General features: G+C 32.2%; 3 protein-coding genes and 1 long non-coding RNA gene across 5 annotated transcripts in view; 1 reads left to right on the forward strand and 3 right to left on the reverse strand.

The window, feature by feature from the left end:
• Positions 1-1,380: 1,380 nt before the first annotated feature.
• LOC123671108 (zinc finger protein 711-like) lies at positions 1,381-5,730 on the reverse strand. Its single transcript, XM_045604790.1, has 3 exons — positions 4,312-5,730; positions 2,792-3,289; positions 1,381-1,531 (listed from the first exon to the last, which is right to left on the reverse strand). The coding sequence occupies exons 1-3, from the start codon at positions 4,515-4,517 to the stop codon at positions 1,381-1,383; spliced, it is 855 nt and encodes a 284-aa protein (XP_045460746.1). The 5' UTR covers positions 4,518-5,730.
• Positions 5,731-6,643: 913 nt separating this feature from the next.
• On the reverse strand, positions 6,644-15,916 carry LOC123671109 (RE1-silencing transcription factor-like). The gene is made up of 4 exons (XM_045604791.1): positions 15,854-15,916; positions 14,572-14,790; positions 9,326-10,157; positions 6,644-6,838 (listed from the first exon to the last, which is right to left on the reverse strand). The coding sequence occupies exons 2-4, from the start codon at positions 14,679-14,681 to the stop codon at positions 6,644-6,646; spliced, it is 1,137 nt and encodes a 378-aa protein (XP_045460747.1). The 5' UTR covers positions 14,682-14,790; positions 15,854-15,916.
• A 1,337-nt stretch (positions 15,917-17,253) lies between these two features.
• LOC123677877 lies at positions 17,254-18,885 on the forward strand. Its single transcript, XR_006747147.1, has 3 exons — positions 17,254-17,557; positions 17,774-17,941; positions 18,016-18,885. It is a non-coding gene; the product is annotated as an uncharacterized LOC123677877 (long non-coding RNA).
• Positions 18,324-21,112, reverse strand: part of LOC123677856 (E3 ubiquitin-protein ligase AMFR-like) — a 63,906-nt gene continuing 61,117 nt past the window's right edge. For both annotated transcript variants that reach the window (XM_045614589.1, XM_045614598.1), the window contains exon 9: positions 18,324-21,064. In XM_045614589.1, coding sequence (XP_045470545.1) covers positions 20,905-21,064 — 160 coding nt within the window. In that variant the 3' untranslated portion in view covers positions 18,324-20,904. The remainder of the gene's footprint in view (positions 21,065-21,112) is intronic.

The following is a 21,112-nucleotide window of genomic DNA, read 5'->3' on the forward strand; positions in this document are numbered from 1 at the left end:
AAACTGCTGAAGTCACTTCATTATTTTAGCTGAGCAGGTTCTTCAGTACCTATGAATATTCAACCGATTACAGGGTGTTTCAAATTAAGTCGGCACCATTGCTAACTCCGTTACTATTGATGCTACGATGTCGGTTAAATGGGCAAAGTAGCATAGTTAAATGCGAAGTAGCATATAGCATAGAATATTTCATAAAATGATATTTTTTTTAATGGAACACCCTATATTTTTTCATGTATTTCGATTCGTAATAACATTCTCAACAACAAAGCTCATATCACCTTTCTTCCTGAAGTGGAAAATGAGCGACTTATTTTGAAATATTTATTTCTTTCACTAGTACAAAAAATGTATTTATTTTTGATTGTCCAAACAACCATTTTTTGTATTTATATGAATGACAATATTTTGTTAATAATAGCAAAATAAGACAGTAAAAGGAAAAAAGTGCGCTGGGATGTGAACTCGTGATCATCATGTAGCACCACTCAATCGACACCACTAAGCCATTTGATATTAATAGACAAAACGATAATTTCCATCTTAAAGCCATTCCGCTAGCCGCTTTAATTTTATGAATCAATAGTGGAATATCTCAATTTTAGGGTGTGTTAGGAAGAAACTGATAGCAGATTAGTATTCAACATCGAAAATTCTTCAAGATATCAAATTATGAAGCTTATCCGACAAGAAAAAGATTTGAACCATAATTTGTCTCAAAAAATTCGAAATATCTCAGTTTTGGGGTCATCTAGTGAGGAACTGATTGCAATTAGGGATTGAGCATGAAAAAATCTTCATAATATCAAATTCTCAAGCCCATCCGAAACCAAAACTGTTTTAGGCAAAAAATATCCAAGGTTATAGCCTTGGGTTTTCCGAAAAAATGGATCGACAGAATTTGAACATATTTTTATGTTTTTTTAAGGGTTTCGCGGTCGTAAACTCCAAATTAGGCATCGATTTCGCTGAGAAAAATTTTTAAAACCATTTAAAGTACTTTATTTTCACGAAATTCGAAATATCTCAAATTTGGGTTGTGTTAGAAAGAATCTTAACGTGGGTTAATATTCATTTTGGAAAATTCTTCATTAAATTGAAACTACGTATGAAATAAAGTAAGGGTATGCAATGCCATATTTATTTATTACTAATTGATACAAAACATTGTATTATACGAGAGTTCATTTTCTGTATATTGTTTTCATAAGAAACCTATTAAAATAACTCATAAAATGGATATTATTTCTCAAAAAGATTATAAAACTAGCAAGTTCTCCATTTCATCTTCTCCTTGAGAAGGGTGTATCGCCTGTTTTCTCTGGACTATGTTTTGTGTGACGTGGATTGCCAGCTATCTAACCATTGCTTTGGTGGTCGTCAGATGGATCTTCTTCTGAGGGGTTTGTAGTCCCTGGTGACCTTTACCATTCTGTCTGCCAGTTTGTATCCTGTTATTGTTTCTAGGGTCTTCATTTCAGTTGTTCGCAATATCCTCTTTGTTGTAGACTTTTCGGCTTTGGTCTCCGCTCTGTTGATAGTTTTCATTTTGAAATATAATAATTCACTTATATCCTGTATTCAAGTCAAATATCGAATTTTGTAATATTAATCCTTACTAAGGAACAATTAACCACGCCACTGGAACGTTCACTGCACCTCTAGTTGTCAATTTTGCAGGTTTGTTGTTTTCCTACCTCACTTTATCATAAAACTGTTACAATTGATTACAATATAACGCTATTTACGTTTAAGGCCACCCCTATGTTTCCTTTACTCTGAGATTTTTCATTCAAATGGATACGTTTTATATATCTTTTAAGGGTTTCTTTCACGCTTGAAACATATCCACATAAGTGACATTACAATAACAATAACAAGAATATATTTATTTATATTTATGTTCATTTTTGTTCAAATGAACAGAATCCAAATGCTTTTGGAGTTGAACTTCCTGGTTGGCTGCATAATCACATAAATAACATTTATATTTTTTTTTATTCAAATGGACAGAATCCATATTAATTTTGAGGTAAACTTTACGGTTGGCTGCATATCACATAAATGACATTTATTTTTTTTTTATTCAAATGGACAGAATCCATATGAATTTTGAACTTTCTGGTTGGCTGCATAATCACATAAGTGACATTTAAGTTCTTGTTTGTTCAAATGAACAGAATCCAAATGCTTTTTGAGTTGAACTTTCTGGTTGGCTGCATAATCACATAAGTAACATTTATATTTTTTTCTATTCAAATGGACAAATCCATATTAATTTTGAGGTAAACTTTCCGGTTGGCTGCATAATCACACAGGTAATTATTTTATGTTCAAATGGACAGAATCTATATGCCTTCTGAGGTTATTTTTCTGATTGGCTGCATAATCACATAAGTGACATTTATGTTCTTTTTTATTCAAATGGACAGAATCCAAATGCTTTTTGAGGTTAGTTTTCTGGTTGGCTGCATAATCACATAAGTGACATTTATGTTCTTTTTTATTTAAATGGACAGCATCTATATGATTTTGGAGGGTTTCTTTTATGCTTGCAGCATACTCACATAATGGACATTGAAATTCTTTTTTATTCAAATGGACAGAATCCAAATGCTTTTTGAGGTGAACTCTCTGGTTAGCTGCAAACTCACATAAGTGACATTTATGTTCTCTTTTATTCAAATGGATAGAATCAATATGAATTTTGAGGTGAACTTTCTGGTTGGATGCATAATCACATAAGTGACATTTATGTTCTTTTTTATTCAAATGGACAGAATCCAAATGCTTTTTGAGGTTAGTTTTCCGGTTGAATGCATAATCACATAAGTGACATTTATGTTTTCTTTTATTCAAATGGACAGAATCCAAATGCTTTTTGAGGTTAGTTTTCCGGTTGGCTGCAAACTCACATAAGTGACATTTATGTTCTCTTTTATTCAAATGGATAGAATCAATATGAATTTTGAGGTGAACTTTCTGGTTAGCTGCAAACTCACATAAGTGACATTTATGTTCTCTTTTATTCAAATGAATAGAATCAATATGAATTTTGAGGTGAACTTTCTGGTTGGATGCATAATCACATAAGTGACATTTATGTTCTTTGTCATTTAAATGAACAGCAGCTATATACCCTTCGAGATTGTTCTTCTGGTTCAAAGCAAACTCGCCTATTTCATATTTAATAGACGATCTTATTCCATTCTCATCAGTGTAATGATGAGCAATATCCATGATTTCAGTCTTTTCATCAATATGCCCCCCATCAGTCGTGTACTGAAATCTAGAACCAAAAAATAATTGTAACATTTTGATTTTCAATTATAAGAGGTTTGAAGTGAAAACAATTTCAAAAAACACTGAAAATATTCATTCAGAAGTGTTCTTTCACAAAATCGAATTTTCAAAAAAATATTTCAAAGGAATATTTCACTAAGTGTGACATTTTTGTAAAAAGTATTGTTGCTTGATTGCATTAATTTTCCTAGTTAGAGAATTTGAAAGAGAAATTTCAATATCATATAATACAATAACCAATAAGACTTGATTTCATAGAAATTATTGAAATCTTAAGGATCAAATCTTCACAATTGCAAAATAGAGAAAATTATCATTAAATTGTAACTAAATATTTTATATTATTCAACACAAAAGAGATAGTCAACATATTCTGACATTTTTCATTAAAATCAAGAGATTAAGACTAATAGGGAGTTGCTTTGTAAACATGATATGTGAAATCAATCGGATTAAAGGCAAACAACATCGAAAATTCTTCAAGATATCAAATTATGAAGCTTATCCGACAAGAAAAAGACATGAACCATAATTTGTCTCAAAAAATTCGAAATATCTCAGTTTTAGGGTCATCTAGTGAGGGAACTGATTGCAATTAGGGATTGAGCATGAAAAAATCTTCATAATATCAAATTCTCAAGCCCATCCGAAACCAAAACTGTTTTAGGCAAAAAATATCCAAGGTTATGGACCGATAGAATTTGATCGGATTAAAGGCAAACAACAGACTCTTTTTTGAAGATCAGTTTCGAGCTTACTATGGACTCCTCATCAGGCTAAAAAACTTACAAGAGAAAATTACAGAATGAAAACTACAAACAGAACAAATACCAAAACAGTTTAGTGTAGAAATAATTAGAACTTTCAAAATGGCAAAAACACATCTGCTCAACTGAAGAGACAATAAGCCATGTCCTTTCTAGAATTATTTTTTTTATAATGAAAAAAGTGAAAGTGAAAAAAGTTAAAATTTGGCCTAGAGTATCAAGAAAAATAATGAATACTTACCCCAAGTCAAATGAATTTCCTTTTTCATAGCTTTCATCATCTACTCCCATTTCCATCTTTACTTTGTGATGATTAGTTTCATCTAGGACTTCCATTTCTGACTTCAACACTTCGTAAATTTTTAATTGTGAAAATAAATATGTACAAGTACAAATCGAGAAATGTTTGTTTTGTATTATCTCTACTGTGCACTGTGCGAGTACCATACACCTTATATCAAATGGACAGGCCCTTAGAGAGAAATTCTGGCATGCCGCATATGAAACATGATAGTGATACTAGCACAGATTAGTCTGTGATACTAGGTCTATACTGTAACTGTGGTGGTGAAGACTCTTTGGTTAGCACCATAGATAAGTAGAGCACTTGATGGTTAGTGTTCTGTGGTTAGCACGTTTACTAATATTTTGTGATCTCAACCATAGAATGTATAATAGTTATATTTTGTCGTAGTACTACAAGTTGAATTTATTGGCGTCTAGGTCTAGGTCGAGCCATATGAAATCTTCAAATTCGATTACATTGAAAAAGCGCCCTTTTTGAAATATATAGGCAGATAAAATTGAAGACTAAAATTCAGTGTTGCCAATGCGACTCCACTACCGAATTCTATGTCAAAAAAACCGCGACATCTGAAAAAAAAATCCGAAAAAAATTCGCTAGTTCATAGAACCTTAAATTATTTAAAAAACTAAAAAAATTGGATATTTTTCACACGCTCATGTTAAAGAAAACATTCGACTGGCTTTTTCTGATTTACAACGAATATATAAGCCCAATATTATATTGAACAATATTTGCAATACATAGACCTATAATAACATTATTATTATTATAGGTCTATGGTTGCAATATGATTTCTCTGGTGCTGCCATCTTGCGTTATTATTTAACGAAATGATTTGCGTATAGCTTCCTGCAATGCATTGTGAGTTACAGGATTTTGAATCTAGAAGATCAAATGCGAAGACGCAATATTCGAAAAGATAATGAAATATTCGAATTCTTGTCCTGAACAGACTTTTTCTGATGCAGGAAAAAAATTACAAGATATATAATTCTAACAGTTTATTGCAATAAAATCGAATATTTTTAGGATTGCACTCTTGAAGAGTTGAGATGGAAATGTTAATGCACATAATAACGAATGAACATCAAAACATATTTAATCACATTAAAGCATTCTCAATAGAATGCATAAGCCCCTGAAAGCAATATGAGATTAAATACACACGTACAGGGTGGGCAAATTTCGATGTTTTAGCACTACAACTTTTAAACCAGATGAGATAGACAAAATCTGATACCCCATTCTCGGTCTCTTTTTCTGAGAAACTAACAAGTGTAGTATTTTTGGCCACCTACTTCTGTTTTCGAGTTATAAGCGGAAATTGTAAAAATGGTGATATCGAAAAACATTTATATCTCCGCTAATATTGATGGTAGAGCTCTGAAATTAAAATATCATTATTTGATGTTTTAGTGTTTTTTTAACATTTCTGAACATCCTACCTATATAGTATCATACATCATTTTGAAGGGAAAAAAATAACGAATTCAACGAAGTAATCATATACAGGGTGTTCTATTTTTTTTAAAAATATAGGTTTGTGTTGAATCTTCAAAACCATACCCCGAAAAAAAATATTGAGTACGCCACTGGATTCTACGCAGAATTCTGATTAAGACGTAGTTTTTACCTCAGCATTATTTTTAATAACTTCGGAGATAAGGGAGGGGTCCGAAAAGTATCAATTTCCAAAATCACCCTGTATCTCTTGAACGGAAACAGTTATGCAAAATCTGATTAGACCAACTTGAGTTTCACGAAAAAGTGGGACAGGAACGTGAAAACCGCAAGGCTCTATCTTAAATAACAAGCGAGAAACCTGGCAGTCTCACCCAAAATGGGATGCACTGTACAATTTAATGCCCATAAAGCTCGGTGAGGACTCATATTTAGCTGTACGATGTTTGGGGAAGGCTATGGTATCAGTATAAAGAATCTTAACGTGGGTTAATATTCATTTTGGAAAATTCTTCAATGAATTGAAACTACGCATGAAATAAGGTAAGGGTATGCAATGCCATATTTATTTATTACTAATTAAAACAAAACATTGTATTATACGAGAGTTCATTTTCTGTATATTGTTTTCATAAGAAACCTACTAAAATAACTTATAAAATGGATATTATTTCTCAAAAAGATTATAGAACTAGCAAGTTTTCAATTTCATCTTCTCTTTGAGAAGGGTGTATCGCCTGTTTTCACTGGACTATGTTTTGTGTGACGTGGATTGCCAGCTATCTCACCATTGGTTTGGTGGTCGTCAGATGGATCTTCTTCTGAGGGGTTTGTAGTCCCTGGTGATCTTTACCATTCTGTCTGCCAGTTTGTATCCTGTTATTGTTTCTAGGGTCTTCATTTCAGTTGTTCGCAATATCCTCTTTGTTGTAGACTTTTCGGCTTTGGTCTCCGCTCTGTTGATAGTTTTCATTTTGGAATATAAAAATTCACTTATATCCTGTATTCAAGTTAAATATAGATTTTTGTAATATAAATCCTTACTAAGGAACAATTAATCGAGCCACTGGAATGTTCACTGCACCTCTAGTTGTCAATTTTGCAGGTTTGTTGTTTTCCTACCTCACTTTATCATAATACTGTTACAATTGATTAGAATATAACGCTATTTACGTTTAAGGCCACCCCTATGTTTCCTTTACTCTGAGATTTTTCATTCAAATGGATACGTTTTATATATCTTTTAAGGGTTTCTTTCACGCTTGAAACATATCCACATAAGTGACATTTATGTTCTTTTTTGTTCAAATGAACAGAATCCAAATGCTTTTTGAGTTGAACTTCCTGGTTGGCTGCATAATCACATGAATAACATTTACATTTTTTTTTATTCAAATGGACAGAATCCATATTAATTTTGAGGTAAACTTTCCGGTTGGCTGCATAATCACATAAATGACATTTATGTTCTTTTTATTCAAATGGACAGAATCCATATGAATTTTGAACTTTCTGGTTGGCTGCATAATCACATAAGTGACATTTATGTTCTTGTTTGTTCAAATGAACAGAATCCAAATGCATTTTGAGTTGAACTTTCTGGTTGGCTGCATAATCACATAAGTAACATTTATTTTTTTTTCTATTCAAATGGACAAATCTATATTAATTTTGAGGTAATCTTTCCAGTTGGCTACATAATCACACAGGTAATTATTTTATGTTCAAATGGACAGAATCCAAATGCTTTTTGAGGTAAGCTTTCTGGTTGGCTGCATAATCACATAAGTGACATTTATGTTCTCTTTTATTCAAATGGACAGAATCCAAATGCTTTTTGAGGTTATTTTTCTGATTGGTTGCAAACTCACATAAGTAACATTTATGTTCTTTTTTATTTAAATGAACAGAATCCATATGATTTTTGAGGTAAACTTTCTGGTTGGCTGCATAATCACATAAGTGACATTTATGTTCTTTTTTATTCAAATGGATATAATCAATATGAATTTTGAGGTTAACTTTCCAGTTGGATGCAAAATCACATAAGTGACATTTATGTTCTTTTTTATTCAAATGGACAGAATCCAAATGCTTTTTGAGGAGAACTTTTTGGTTGGCTGCAAACTCACATAAGTGACATTTATGTTCTCTTTTATTCAAATGGACAGAATCGAAATGATGTTTGAGGTGAACTTTCTGGTTGGATGCATAATCACATAAGAGACATTTATGTTCTTTTTTATTCAAATGAACAGAATCCAAATGCATTTTGAGTTGAACTTTCTGGTTGGCTGCATAATCACATAAGTAACATTTATGTTCTTGTTTGTTCAAATGAACAGAATCCAAATGCATTTTGAGTTGAACTTTCTGGTTGGCTGCATAATCACATAAGTAACATTTATTTTTTTTTCTATTCAAATGGACAAATCTATATTAATTTTGAGGTAATCTTTCCAGTTGGCTACATAATCACACAGGTAATTATTTTATGTTCAAATGGACAGAATCCAAATGCTTTTTGAGGTAAGCTTTCTGGTTGGCTGCATAATCACATAAGTGACATTTATGTTCTCTTTTATTCAAATGGACAGAATCCAAATGCTTTTTGAGTTGAACTTTCTAGTTGGCTGCATAATCACATAAGTAACATTTATGTTCTCTTTTATTCAAATGGACAGAATCCAAATGCTTTTTGAGTTGAACTTTCTGGTTGGCTGCATACTCACATAAGTGACATTTCTGTCCTTTTTTTATTCAAATGGACAGAATCCAAATGCTTTTTGAGGGTATCTTTCTGGTTGGCTGCATAATCACATAAGTGACATTTATATTCTTTTTATTCAAATGAACAGTATCCATATGAATTTTGAGGTGAACGTTCTGGTTGGATGCATAATCACATAAGTGACATTTATGTTCTTTTTTATTCAAATAGACAGAATCCAAATGCTTTTTGAGTTGAACTTTCTGGTTGGCTGCATAATCACATAAGTAAGATTTAAGTATATCTTTTTCTATTCAAATGGACAAATCCATATTAATTTTGAGGTAAACCTTCCGGTTGGCTTCATAATCACACAGGTAATTATTTTGAGTTCAAATGGACAGAATCTATATGCCTTCTGAGGTTATTTTTCTGACTGGCTGCATAACCACATAAGTGACATTTATGTTCTTTTTTATTCAAGTGGATAGAATCAATATGAATTTTGAGGTTAACTTTCCGGTTGAATGCATAATCACATAAGTGACATTTATGTTCTCTTTTATTCAAATGGACAGAATCTATATGCATTTTGAGGTTATTTTTCTGATTGGTTGCAAACTCACATAAGTAACATTTATGTTCTTTTTTATTTAAATGAACAGAATCCATATGATTTTTGAGGTAAACTTTCTGGTTGGCTGCATAATCACATAAGTGACATTTATGTTCTTTTTTATTCAAATGGATATAATCAATATGAATTTTGAGGTTAACTTTCCAGTTGGATGCAAAATCACATAAGTGACATTTATGTTCTTTTTTATTCAAATGGACAGAATCCAAATGCTTTTTGAGGAGAACTTTTTGGTTGGCTGCAAACTCACATAAGTGACATTTATGTTCTCTTTTATTCAAATGGACAGAATCGAAATGATGTTTGAGGTGAACTTTCTGGTTGGATGCATAATCACATAAGAGACATTTATGTTCTTTTTTATTCAAATGGATAGAATCAATATGAATTTTGAGGTAAACTTTCCGGTTGGATGCATAATCACATAAGTGACATTTATGTTCTTTTTTCTTCAAATGGACAGAATCCAAATGCTTTTTGAGGTGAACTTTCTGGTTGGCTGCAAACTCACATAAGTGACATTTATGTTCTCTTTTATTCAAATGGACAGAATCCAAATGATTTTTGAGGTAAACTTTCCGGTTGGATGCATAATCACATAAGTGACATTTATGTTCTTTTTTATTCAAATGGACAGCATCTATATGATTTTGGAGGGTTTCTTTCATGCTTGCAGCATACTCATATAATGGACATTGAAATTCTTTTTTATTCAAATGGACAGAATCCAAATGATGTTTTAGTTGAAATTTCTGATTGGCTGCAAACTCACATAAGTGACATTTATGTTCTTTGTCATTTAAATGAACAGCAGCTATATACCCTTCGAGATTGTTCTTCTGGTTCAAAGCAAACTCGCCTATTTCATATTTAATAGACGATCTTATTCCATTCTCATCAGTGTAATGATGAGCAATATCCATGATTTCAGTCTTTTCATCAATATGCCCCCCATCAGTCGTGTACTGAAATCTAGAACCAAAAAATAATTGTAACATTTTGATTTTCAATTATAAGAGGTTTGAAGTGAAAACAATTTCAACAAACGCTGAAAATGTTCATTCAAAAGTGTTCTTATATAGTTGAATGTGTGTGTGAGTATACATGTTAGAAGATATTTCGGAGTTTAATTGCTGATTAAAGTGCCAAAAGTGAATTTAAAAAAATTGGTGAAGAAAAACTTACAGTTCTTAAAACACTGTTAACTAATTAAAAGAAGGGAGGTGTTTTCCTTGAAATATTTCCGCAATCCGCGGAAAATCGGGTTGAAAATAAACAAATTTCAACTGAAAATACATCCACATATGCCGATAAGGATAAGAGGAGATAAGATCAAAACATGTTACCAGCTGGGAAATCCACAGATATTGAAATGAGTAATCAAGACGAAGAAGCAGAGGAAACTCCCGCCTCACAAAACAACAGCTACTCTATTTTGTCATCTACTAGTGATGAGGAATTTCATGGATTTCCTGCCTCAAACACTAAAATAACTTGGCAAGTTACGAAGCGAACAACCAAGAGAAGAAAGATTAGTACGGCAAACAATGAGGGAGTACCTACAAGAAACAGGTTCAGTCAATTAATCGAGGAAGAAAGTACAAGCCAATCAAAAGAACAGACGACCAAAATACAAAAACCCCCTCCAATCTGAGCTGAAGAATTTTACAACAAAAACCCTAGCCGACAACACCATAAAAGTGAATTGCCAAACCCCAGATGACTACCGCAAAATGGTACACCACATGAGGGAGAACAACATAGTGCATCACACCTATCAACCGAAAGAAAATAGAGCATTCAGAGTAGTAATTGAAAATCTCCATTTCTCAACAAATATAGAGGAAATAAAGGATGAGCTATCTAAACAGGGTCACAAAGTGAGGAACATCCACAATGGAAAGAGCAGAGTGACAAAAGAGCCATTGAACCTATTCTTTGTAGACTTGGAACCGTCAGGTAACAATAAGGAAATATACAAGGTACGTGGAATCCAGAACAGAGTAGTGCAGATCGAACCGCCAAAAAAAGTCAAAAGCTTACCACAATGTATGAGATGCCAGCAGTATGGGCACACCAAGACCTATTGCAACAGACCATTTGTGTGTGTGAAATGTGGGGGAGCACATAGCACCCAAAACTTCAAGAAAAGTAACAATACACCGGCAAAATGTGCGCTATGTGATGGACCCCATCCAGCGAACTATAAGGAATGCGAATTTTATCATGCAATACTGACAAGAGCCAATAACCAGAACAGCAGACTAAACGTACAACAGCCAATAATGACATCAACAACAACAAATAACCATTATTCGGAGCCTAGGAATCAAACAACAGAACAACAACAAAAAACCAAGCTATGCAGACACTCTAAAGGGAATTAACAAGGGACAAAGCTGTGATAACGATTCTACCATATTGGTGGAATCGTCCTATGATCTGTCATCTGATCACTCCCCAATAATAGCATCATTGGGAACGTTTGCCCTGGACAGGAAGGCCAGATCAAAACTTCACAACTCCAAAACCAACTGGGGAACCTACCGAAGCAAAGTGGAGCAACAAGGTAATCCATCAGTGAGTCTCAAATTTCCATCTGATGTTGACGAAGTGCTAGAAATGTTGACGAACATCCTAAAACAGTCAGCTATAGACAGCACTCCAACCATGAAAGAAAGTGGGTCAACAAAGTCAATATCTATAGAAATTAAAAGATTGATTGCTCTTAAGAGAAGAGCAAGATCAAGATGGCAAATAACACATGCCCCAAACGACAAAAGAATATTCAACCAGATTAGCAGAGATCTTAAAAACAAACTGAGGGACCTACAAGAAAACTCATTTGCCGAATATGTAGCTGGCTTGAATAGGTATGACAGCTCTATATGAAAACCAATCAAGTCAAAAAGAAAACCAACTGAACGAGTCGCACCACTCAAAAATGTAACAAACACAAACTGTAATTGGGCCAGAAGCGAAAGAGAGAAGGCAGATCTTTTTGCAGAGCACCTTGCCAAAGTGTTCACACCACATGACCAAGTAACTGACGTAGATATCGAAGAATATATTCTCAGTATTCCTCTCAATGTACCCAAAATAGAACCAATCACACTAAATGAAGTAAAACAAGAAATCGCTTATTTGAACGTCCTAAAAGCTCCAGGTATAGATGGGGTAACACCAAAAATGATCAAAGAACTTCCGGAAATAGCAGTGAAACTATCAACTTACATCTTTAATGCAATTATAAGACTGAAACACTGGCCAAAGATGCTAAAGTTAGCTGAAATAATCATGGTGTTAAAACCAGGTAAGCCGCCAAATGAAGTGTCATACAGACCAATATGCCTATTATCAACGATCTCAAAATTGCTTGAAAGAATTATACTGTGCAGGATTGAGACAGACATTCCCAATGACCAATGGATTCCCTCTCACCAATTTGGATTCAGGCAAGGACATTCAATGGTTGAACAAACTCACAGAATAACCAGTCATCAATCAAGCGTTCGAAGATAAACAATACTGCACCTCAGTATTTTTAGATGTAAGTCAAGCTTTTGACAAAGTCTGGCATGCTGGGTTACTGTATAAAATCAAAACTACTTTTCCTCTAAAGTATTTCAGCATTTTGAAATCATATCTTACGGATCGAGAATTCAGGACAAAAATAGGCGAGGAAACATCTCAAAATTACCCAATTAAAGCCGGGGTTCCTCAGGGAAGTGTACTGGGTCCAATCCTCTATCTTCTGGCCAGCAAATGGAAAATTAAAATGAATGAAATAAAATCAAAAAAGGTAGACTTCACTTTGAGGAAAGAAGGATACCCACCAATTCACCTGAATGGCAACGTAATACCAGAAGCAAAAACGGCCAAGTATCTAGGTTTCCACTTAGATACCAGACTTACTTGGAAAGAGCACATCAAAAAAAAAAGAAAACAAGTTGAACTCAAAATCAAAGAAATCTATTGGCTTATGGGGAGAAAGTCAAAACTGTCTCTAGAAAATAAAATTCTTTTATACAACACAATTTTAACTCCAATTTGGACGTATGGAATTGAAATTTGGGTATGCGCGAGCAAGTCAAATATAGCTATCATCCAAAGGTGCCAGTCTAAGATACTGCGTATGAAAGCCAACGCACCATGGTATGTTACTAATCAAACACTTCATGAAGATCTGAAAATACCCTCTGTTCAGGATGTCATAAAAACAAGAAGTAGTAAATATCAGTCTAAACTGGAAGTACACACAAATATCCTTTCACAACCTTTAACACAAGTCAACGAAACAAGAAGACTGCAAAGGAAATGGCCAACTGACCTGATGGACTACTAAGAGATTCTCCTAATGGGGAGAAAATCTTCACGACATGTTTTATTTTATTTTCTTAAAATTAGTTCATAGGATGTATTCTGATTGCTGATAAATAAACTCTTATAAAAAAAATAAAAGTGTTCTTCTACAAAATCAAATTTTCAAAAAGATATTTCAAAGGAATATTTCACAAAGTGTGACATTTTTGTGAAAAGTATTGTTGCTTGATTACATTAATTTTCCTAGTTAGAGACTTTGAAAGAGAAATTTCAATATCTCATAATACAATAATCAATAAGACTTTATTTCATAGAAATTATTGAAATCTTAAGGATCAAATCTTCACAATTTCAAAATAGAGAAAATTATCATTATATTGTAACTAAATATTTTATATTATTCAACACAAAAGAGATAGTCAACATATTCTGACATTTTTCATTAAAATCAAGAGATTAAGACTAATAGGGAGTTGCCCTGTAAACATGATATGTGAAATCAATCGGATTAAAGGCAAACAACATCGAAAATTCTTCAAGATATCAAATTATGAAGCTTATTCGACAAGAAAAAGATTTGAACCATAATTTGTCTCAAAAAATTCGAAATATCTCAGTTTTGGGGTCATCTAGTGAGGAACTGATTGCAATTAGGGATTGAGCATAAAAAAATCTTCATAATATCAAATTCTCAAGCCCATCGGAAACCAAAACTGTTTTAGGCAAAAAATATCCAAGGTTATGTACCCATAGAATTTGATCGGATTAAAGGCAAACAACAGACTCTTTTTTGAAGATCAGTTTCGAGCTTACTATGGACTCCTCATCAGGCTAAAAAACTTACAAGAGAAAATTACAGAATGAAAACTACAAACAGAACAAATACCAAACCAGTTTAGTGTAGAAATAATTAGAACTTTCAAAATCGCAAAAACACATCTGCTCAACTGAAGAGACAATAAGCCATGTCCTTTCTAGAATTATTTTTCTCATAATGAAAAAAGTGAAAGTGAAAAATGTTAAAATTTGGTCTTGAGTATCAAGAAAAATAATGAATACTTACCCCAAGTCAAATGAATTTCCTTTTTCATAGCTTTCATCATCTACTCCCATTTCCATCTTTACTTTGTGATGAGTACTTTCATCTAGGAAAATTTTTGAGTATGTTTCCATTTCTGACTTCCAACACTTCGTAAATTTTTAATTGTGAAAATAAATATGTACAAGTACAAATCGAGAAATGTTTGTTTTGTATTATCTCTACTGTGCACTGTGCGAGTACCATAAACTAGGGATGAGACGGTGACGGTATTTCAATGCCGCGATTTTGGAACGGTATTTTTGAGTAACGTAGTAGCGCGTTCCACAAACGTAAAGTAACCGGTTCCAAAGTAACGATAGTTACGGCGTACCGGCACCGGACTTCGAATAATAACATCGAAAAAAAAATAGTACGCCAGTGCCTTTTACAAAACTAAATTCATTTATGATCACCCAAAAACTCCTGCTGTCAGTGCTGTCAATTTTTTTTCATTCATTTGCGCCATGTTCAACGAGGAGAAATTACTTCACCTTCCTGTAACTTCGTAAAAATCGTTTTTGCCATTGTGTTTTCAGTGCCTAATGGAATATATTTGATTTCCATAGTATTTTCCAGAATTAGAAGTAAACAATTCGATTAATGATTTCAATATTTTCGATGTTTTTTTTTAATATTTTTTGATTATTTCTTCGATAAAAATTGGTTGTAGCAAATGTTAATTAGTTAGTCCGAGATCACTTTCAACAATTCAACCTTATTCTCAATCGGAAATGCAAATATACTTAAAAATTCTCTGTAAAATAACGATTCTAGATATTACTATATGTGAAATGAGTTTCTATCAATTTGTAATATTCAATCAATTTGCCAATGAAATTCCAGCTATAATTTCTTTCACGTAATACCTAGATTACCCGATGATGGTATATTTCCAATGGAGTTTATACCATCTGTTTTTAATGAGTTGCCCTTCGAAGATTCTAACCATGTTGTTATTCTGAGCCACCAAAACATTTTTATGGTTTTATGATTTTGTTATGCTTGCATACGTTCTTCTTAAATTACGTAGAAACTCAATGAACAATGAATTATTATCCAACCGGACAGTCCACAAATAGTCTAGGTATACCAACGGTCTCGTTTCCTTCGTTCCTCCGTCGCTGGTACTCAACTTAGTTGCAATCGCCTACGGTTTTGTTACCTGTAACCACAGTTACAAAATCGCGGTATTTTGGAGCGGTATTTTTCTGGAGCGGTCGCGAATGTAACGCGACTAGTGAGTAACCGGTATTCCCATCCCTACCATAAACCTTATATCAAATGGACAGGCCCTTAGAGAGAAATTCTGGCATGACGCATATGAAACATAATACTAGGACCACAGATTACTAGTTAGTCTGTGCTAGGACACTAGGTCTATACTGTGAATATACATTTAGTATTCTGTGGTGAATACTCTTTGGTTAGCACTCATTTCGATCTTTTTTCTGTTGTTTTTGATTTTGGATACATTAATTAAAACCCGATACTGACCAATCAAAAGCGACGTGTAACCGAGTATAATCGTGCAGAGTCGTGAAACAAAACACGAAACGTTTACTGGAATGAATTCAAATATTTGTAATAGAGAGAGTTTATTGGTATTTCAATTAGAAGAATTACTTCCATAGATCGTAAATATAATGAAAGATATACATAGGTACATAATGGCACCAAACTCGTAAATAATAAATAACAAGAATCTTAACTTGTTGATAGCGCTACCTACAGTTGACATAACGAAGTTTAACTAATATTCTCAAAATTGGCAAAACAAAAGCTAATCAGTTCATACTCCTGGTTTTTAGACATCTTAGTCTAGGTCTAGGTCGAGCCATATGAATTCGATGACATTGAAAAAGCGCTTTTTTTGAAATATATAGGCAGATAAAATTGAAGACTAAAAGTCAGTGTTGCCAATGCGACTCCACTAAAAAAACCGAATTCTATGTCAAAAAATCCGCGACATCTGAAAAAAAATCCGAAAAAAATTCGATAGTTCGTAGAACCTTAAATTATTTAAAAAAACTGAAAAAATTGGATATTTTTCACACGCTTATGTTAAAGAAAACATTCGACTGCCTTTTTCTGATTTACAACGAATATATAAGCCCAATATTATATTTAACAATATTTGCAATATTTGTACTCACGTTTTGGGAATCTTGAATTTTTCTCTTATTCAGAATGAAACTGATTGTAATTTTGATTAAAAGAAATTCCAACAGTATCGAGCACTTTAAACGGCGATAAGTTTTGTGTGCAATCTTTATTGAATTATTCTATTCTATCAAAAGTTTAACTTTATTGAAATAGACATTTAGATACCAAGAGAGGAAAAGCATTTTTCTTCTGAGGTATGTATATAGTTTTTTCTACTACATTTAAAGTCTTAATTTTTATCAGTCTTGGAGGAAAATGCTAATTTTCCTCCCTTCTTTATGTGTCGAAAATGAAGTTTTCTAGTAAGGTAGTAGAAAAAATATATTTCTTTATAATTTTTCAACTTTAAATGAGAATTATTTTCATATTATTCATAGAGTAATTATGTATACTGTTTAGTAATCACCTATTTGTGATGTTGTTTTTGTATTGATTTGGCTCTAGACAACCTAATGAATATTATTGATAGTAGAATGAAAAGTCGTTTTTACAAACAAACAATTTTATTGTTTGAATATAATCAGTTATGTTTATTGCATTTCATTCCTTATTTTGAAATTACGAAGTATCTTGCACAGCTATCCGCCATTAAATGTTTCCTGAAAGAACTTGGAGCTGTTACATCTTGAATTTTGTGGAATTTTGCGAAAAAAAATAAAATTTTGATATCATGAAGAAATAGATGACACTTATGGAAAATTTTTGGATGGATTCATTACGAACTGCCTTCATTGACCTGTCAATTGGTCATAAACCTGAGTCCTTTCAGCCTTTAGATGATTTATTTACATAGATGACACTTATGGTAATCACTTTTTTCGTAAAATGTTGTCAGCTTCAATGAATAGGTTATTGTATACTCATAATCGATCACATATTCGTACTAAAGAACCTGCTAAGCTGAAAAAATTAAGGGACTTCAGCAGTTTGAGCTCTGTACAGCGATGTTTTTCAATAGATACCTATCAAACTTGTCACAAAGGACTTTTTTGTACTGAAATATTAATTTAATGCATTTTAGGAGAAAATTACATAATTGGTGTAGGAGTTAATAACAATAACCGCTTTCATTGAGATGGCAGTTGGCCATAAACCCTAGTCCCTTCAGCCTAAAGATGCATTATTTACATAGATGACACTTATGGAAATCACTTCTTTTTTGTAAAATGTTGTTACCCTTAAAGAATAGGTAATTATTTACTCATTATATACACAAAATTTCAAAAAAGAAAGCTTTTCAAAATTGAAACTTTACGCTTTCAGCTCTGAAGATTGAACCATTATCTTTGACAAGTTAGCATGTGCTATACTCAGTTGGAACGAGGCACTTTGACTACTTGTTTTGTGGCTGCTTTCCCTTGGAAACAAAAATATTGATGTTTATTAAATTTTGTTGCTGGAATTCATTACAATTCTTGAAATAACAATTTTAATGATATAAAAAAATACTAACACTATTGAAAATGATCAAATTATGCTAATTTATCGTTATTTCATAAAATTTTACATCCTGAACGACCATGGTTTGTCAACCATGTACACTGGAGGTATTCAATCAGAAAAACAAAAAGTAAACTTCTAAACAATTTATTACAGTAATACAATAATTGAACTAGAATAAAGACTGCTAAAATACATAAGTACAGTGAAGTAAGTATGTGTAAGAAATACAAAACTTACGCCTCAAATATCTGGCTCACTATTAGTTGCATGGCAATTACATATTACTATCTTCAATAAATTCTAAACTTGCTCAGTCAAAATAGTTGATCCAGTGATAGATACGTGAATTAAATGAAGATATACTGAATTATGCAATTATTTTTCATTGTTATTAAGTACCTAAACATATGAAACTGTTTTTGCGCCAAATTACGTTTTTCATTTTGAATTTCATATAACTTACTATACTTTGCAGCACCTAGTAACATCCAATTCAGGATAGAATCCTTAAATAAATTACATTCAGTCGAATTCTACACTTAAAATGCATGTCATTTCAAGCAATGGACGATGGTCATAATATAAAACAGTTTTCTCAGTCATAACACTTCGAAAAGCATTTATCTTTCTTCTGAACAATCGAATAGTCAGTAGATGTTCATAATTACTAGAAAACTACATTCATGCATTTCAACATTATGAATTATAGAAAAAAAGGTTTTGAATGTTAACAGTTGTGTTTGACTAAGTCTCACCTTACAAAAAACATTACACTTAAGCAACTTGATTTGATATAGTTTCAGCTTAAACAAATGAAGAATTATATTCTGCTGGATGGATTATGTTACAATATTTGTACAGGGTGTTTTCGAAAACACTTTTCTTAGAAGGTGGGAAATGAACTACTTCACAAAAAATTGCCGATATAAAATATGCAAAATGACAAAGATGATAAAATCATTGATAAAATAAACCCTAAATTGTGTGTTATTTTGACCGGAACTCCACCTGAAATCAAATTAAAATTGAGAGAACATGTATACCTATCTCGCGATAAAAAGATAAACCTTTCAAAATAGTCATAAGAAAATTCACAAGCTCACCAATAAAATTTATCCAAATTGTATTATTCGCAGAGTTGTTCGAAGTGTTATCCATTAGTTTGATGTGCGCACAGTTTTTTCCAATGTTATAACATGTGAATACAAACAACAACAAAAAAAATCAGTTTGTCCAAGAATAACTCCATAGGCACTTTAAATGTGATGATTCAATTCTAAAACAGTTTTCATCTGTTCTTTGCGATATCCTAAAGATTTCAAATGATCCTAAGGAAATAAATCGCAGTTATTTATTTTAGTCAAGCAACAGTTGCATGAACTGTTTGATAAACACTGAACTATTTGATGATTTCAGTCAAAAAAATTTAAAAAGCCGGAAACAACTGATATCATCTCCAAGTTGCATATTTTATATGAGCAATATTTGTTGAAGTATGTAATTCATCTTGATGAATTCTACCTTCTGACAAAAAAAAAACACCTCAGAATAAATACTCTGACAATAAATAAGTCTTATAATGTGACAGTTTTTAATTTAAATGCATCAAATGTTTTTAAAACTGAATCGATCAAATAAGCTATGTCAAGATGTTAATAATTACTATGGTGAAAAAATATAACAATTGTTCTTCAGGAACTCAGTTTATGACATCCCACTTTACACAGCCTATTTACTCTCATTAGCGTATAAAAATAAACAAAGGTAGAAGGTGGCCCTCTTATTCAGTCATTGAGTTTTGATGACCACTTTCAACACATTGAATCTTGACTTGTATTCTCTAACTTGTAATGAAAAATATAATTTCAAAGCATCCAACATTCTAGAAAATTGCCTTATCGGCAAGTTATCCAAGAAATGAATTTTGAAGTAATTTACAGTGCAAGTGTTTTATCTGAACACACCTCATCATAATAGCTTAATTTAGTTGAAACTGAAGTTATATTATCATTACAAAAATAGCTTCCTGTTGAAAATTTATTCATTCATGATACAGTTTCCAAAATAAAAGAATGATATGAATTTAAAGCTAAAGTTTATGATGAAGTGATAATAAATTGAATTTGTATCTTATGGCTCCCCAATTGAAATTGTTTAATTTTTTCAAAAATTAAAAACATAGATAAGAGGTATACAGATCAAATAACTCGTACTGCAATGGTAAATATGATAATAAATTATTATTTCAAGAGGTTATTCAAAATCAGAAAAATCTTGCAATCACAACTTCAGATATGATTTGAGATGAAATGAGATATAAGTTATATAGAGAAGATTTAAAACATGATAATTGGAAATCATAATAATAAGTTTATTCTATAAAACCCCCCACATGAATATACAATAATATTTCCAAGTCCATGGTAGTTCGATTTAATCAGAATTATTTCATCTAAAACCCCAACTGAATACTTTTGAAGAATAACAAAAAAAAAAATAGAAAATAAAAGAGGTATAATTTTCTTGAGATCACAGCTACAACATTTCTTTTTTCCAGCTGCCATTTTTGTATAAAGAAGGGAAAAATAATAATCCCTAGTCCATTCAAATAAATACTCATCCTTTGAAAACAACTTTAAATTTTCTTTTCATATCTTCATACACTTTCAATTCAACGAAGTCTCCTTATAGAAATCGAAATTGTGCAATTCAACTTTGCAAATCTGCATGAGGATTTAAGTTAGCCCTATGTTTTTCAATATACCTCTTTCTTGCCCTATGAATAAAGTTTTCCTTGCGTTTTTGTAGTATTTTTTCTCTCTCTTGCGACGACTTGGAGAATCTACTCCCTAAATTCAATGTGTCTTCACTAGAAAATAAGAAAACAATAGTATATGTTTATTTCTTACGCATCAGG

The sequence above is a fragment of the Harmonia axyridis genome, chromosome 1 (assembly GCF_914767665.1).
Source record: "Harmonia axyridis chromosome 1, icHarAxyr1.1, whole genome shotgun sequence".
In the NCBI taxonomy this organism is placed as follows: domain Eukaryota; kingdom Metazoa; phylum Arthropoda; class Insecta; order Coleoptera; family Coccinellidae; genus Harmonia; species Harmonia axyridis.

What these genes read in the sequence shown, in the direction of transcription:
- LOC123671109 (XM_045604791.1), bottom strand. Translation starts at nt 14,681, where the DNA reads ATGGAAACATACTCAAAAATTTTCCTAGATGAAAGTACTCATCACAAA. An exon ending in GGAAATTCATTTGACTTGGG is followed by an intron (nt 10,158 to 14,571) that starts GTAAGTATTCAT and finishes TTTTGGTTCTAG; the next exon opens with ATTTCAGTACACGACTGATG. An exon ending in ATTTTGCATCCAACTGGAAA is followed by an intron (nt 6,839 to 9,325) that starts GTTAACCTCAAA and finishes ACTTGAATACAG; the next exon opens with GATATAAGTGAATTTTTATA.
- LOC123671108 (XM_045604790.1), bottom strand. Translation starts at nt 4,517, where the DNA reads ATGGTACTCGCACAGTGCACAGTAGAGATAATACAAAACAAACATTTC. An exon ending in GGAAATTCATTTGACTTGGG is followed by an intron (nt 3,290 to 4,311) that starts GTAAGTATTCAT and finishes TTTTGGTTCTAG; the next exon opens with ATTTCAGTACACGACTGATG. An exon ending in CGGAAAACTAACCTCAAAAA is followed by an intron (nt 1,532 to 2,791) that starts GCATTTGGATTC and finishes AACTATCAACAG; the next exon opens with AGCGGAGACCAAAGCCGAAA.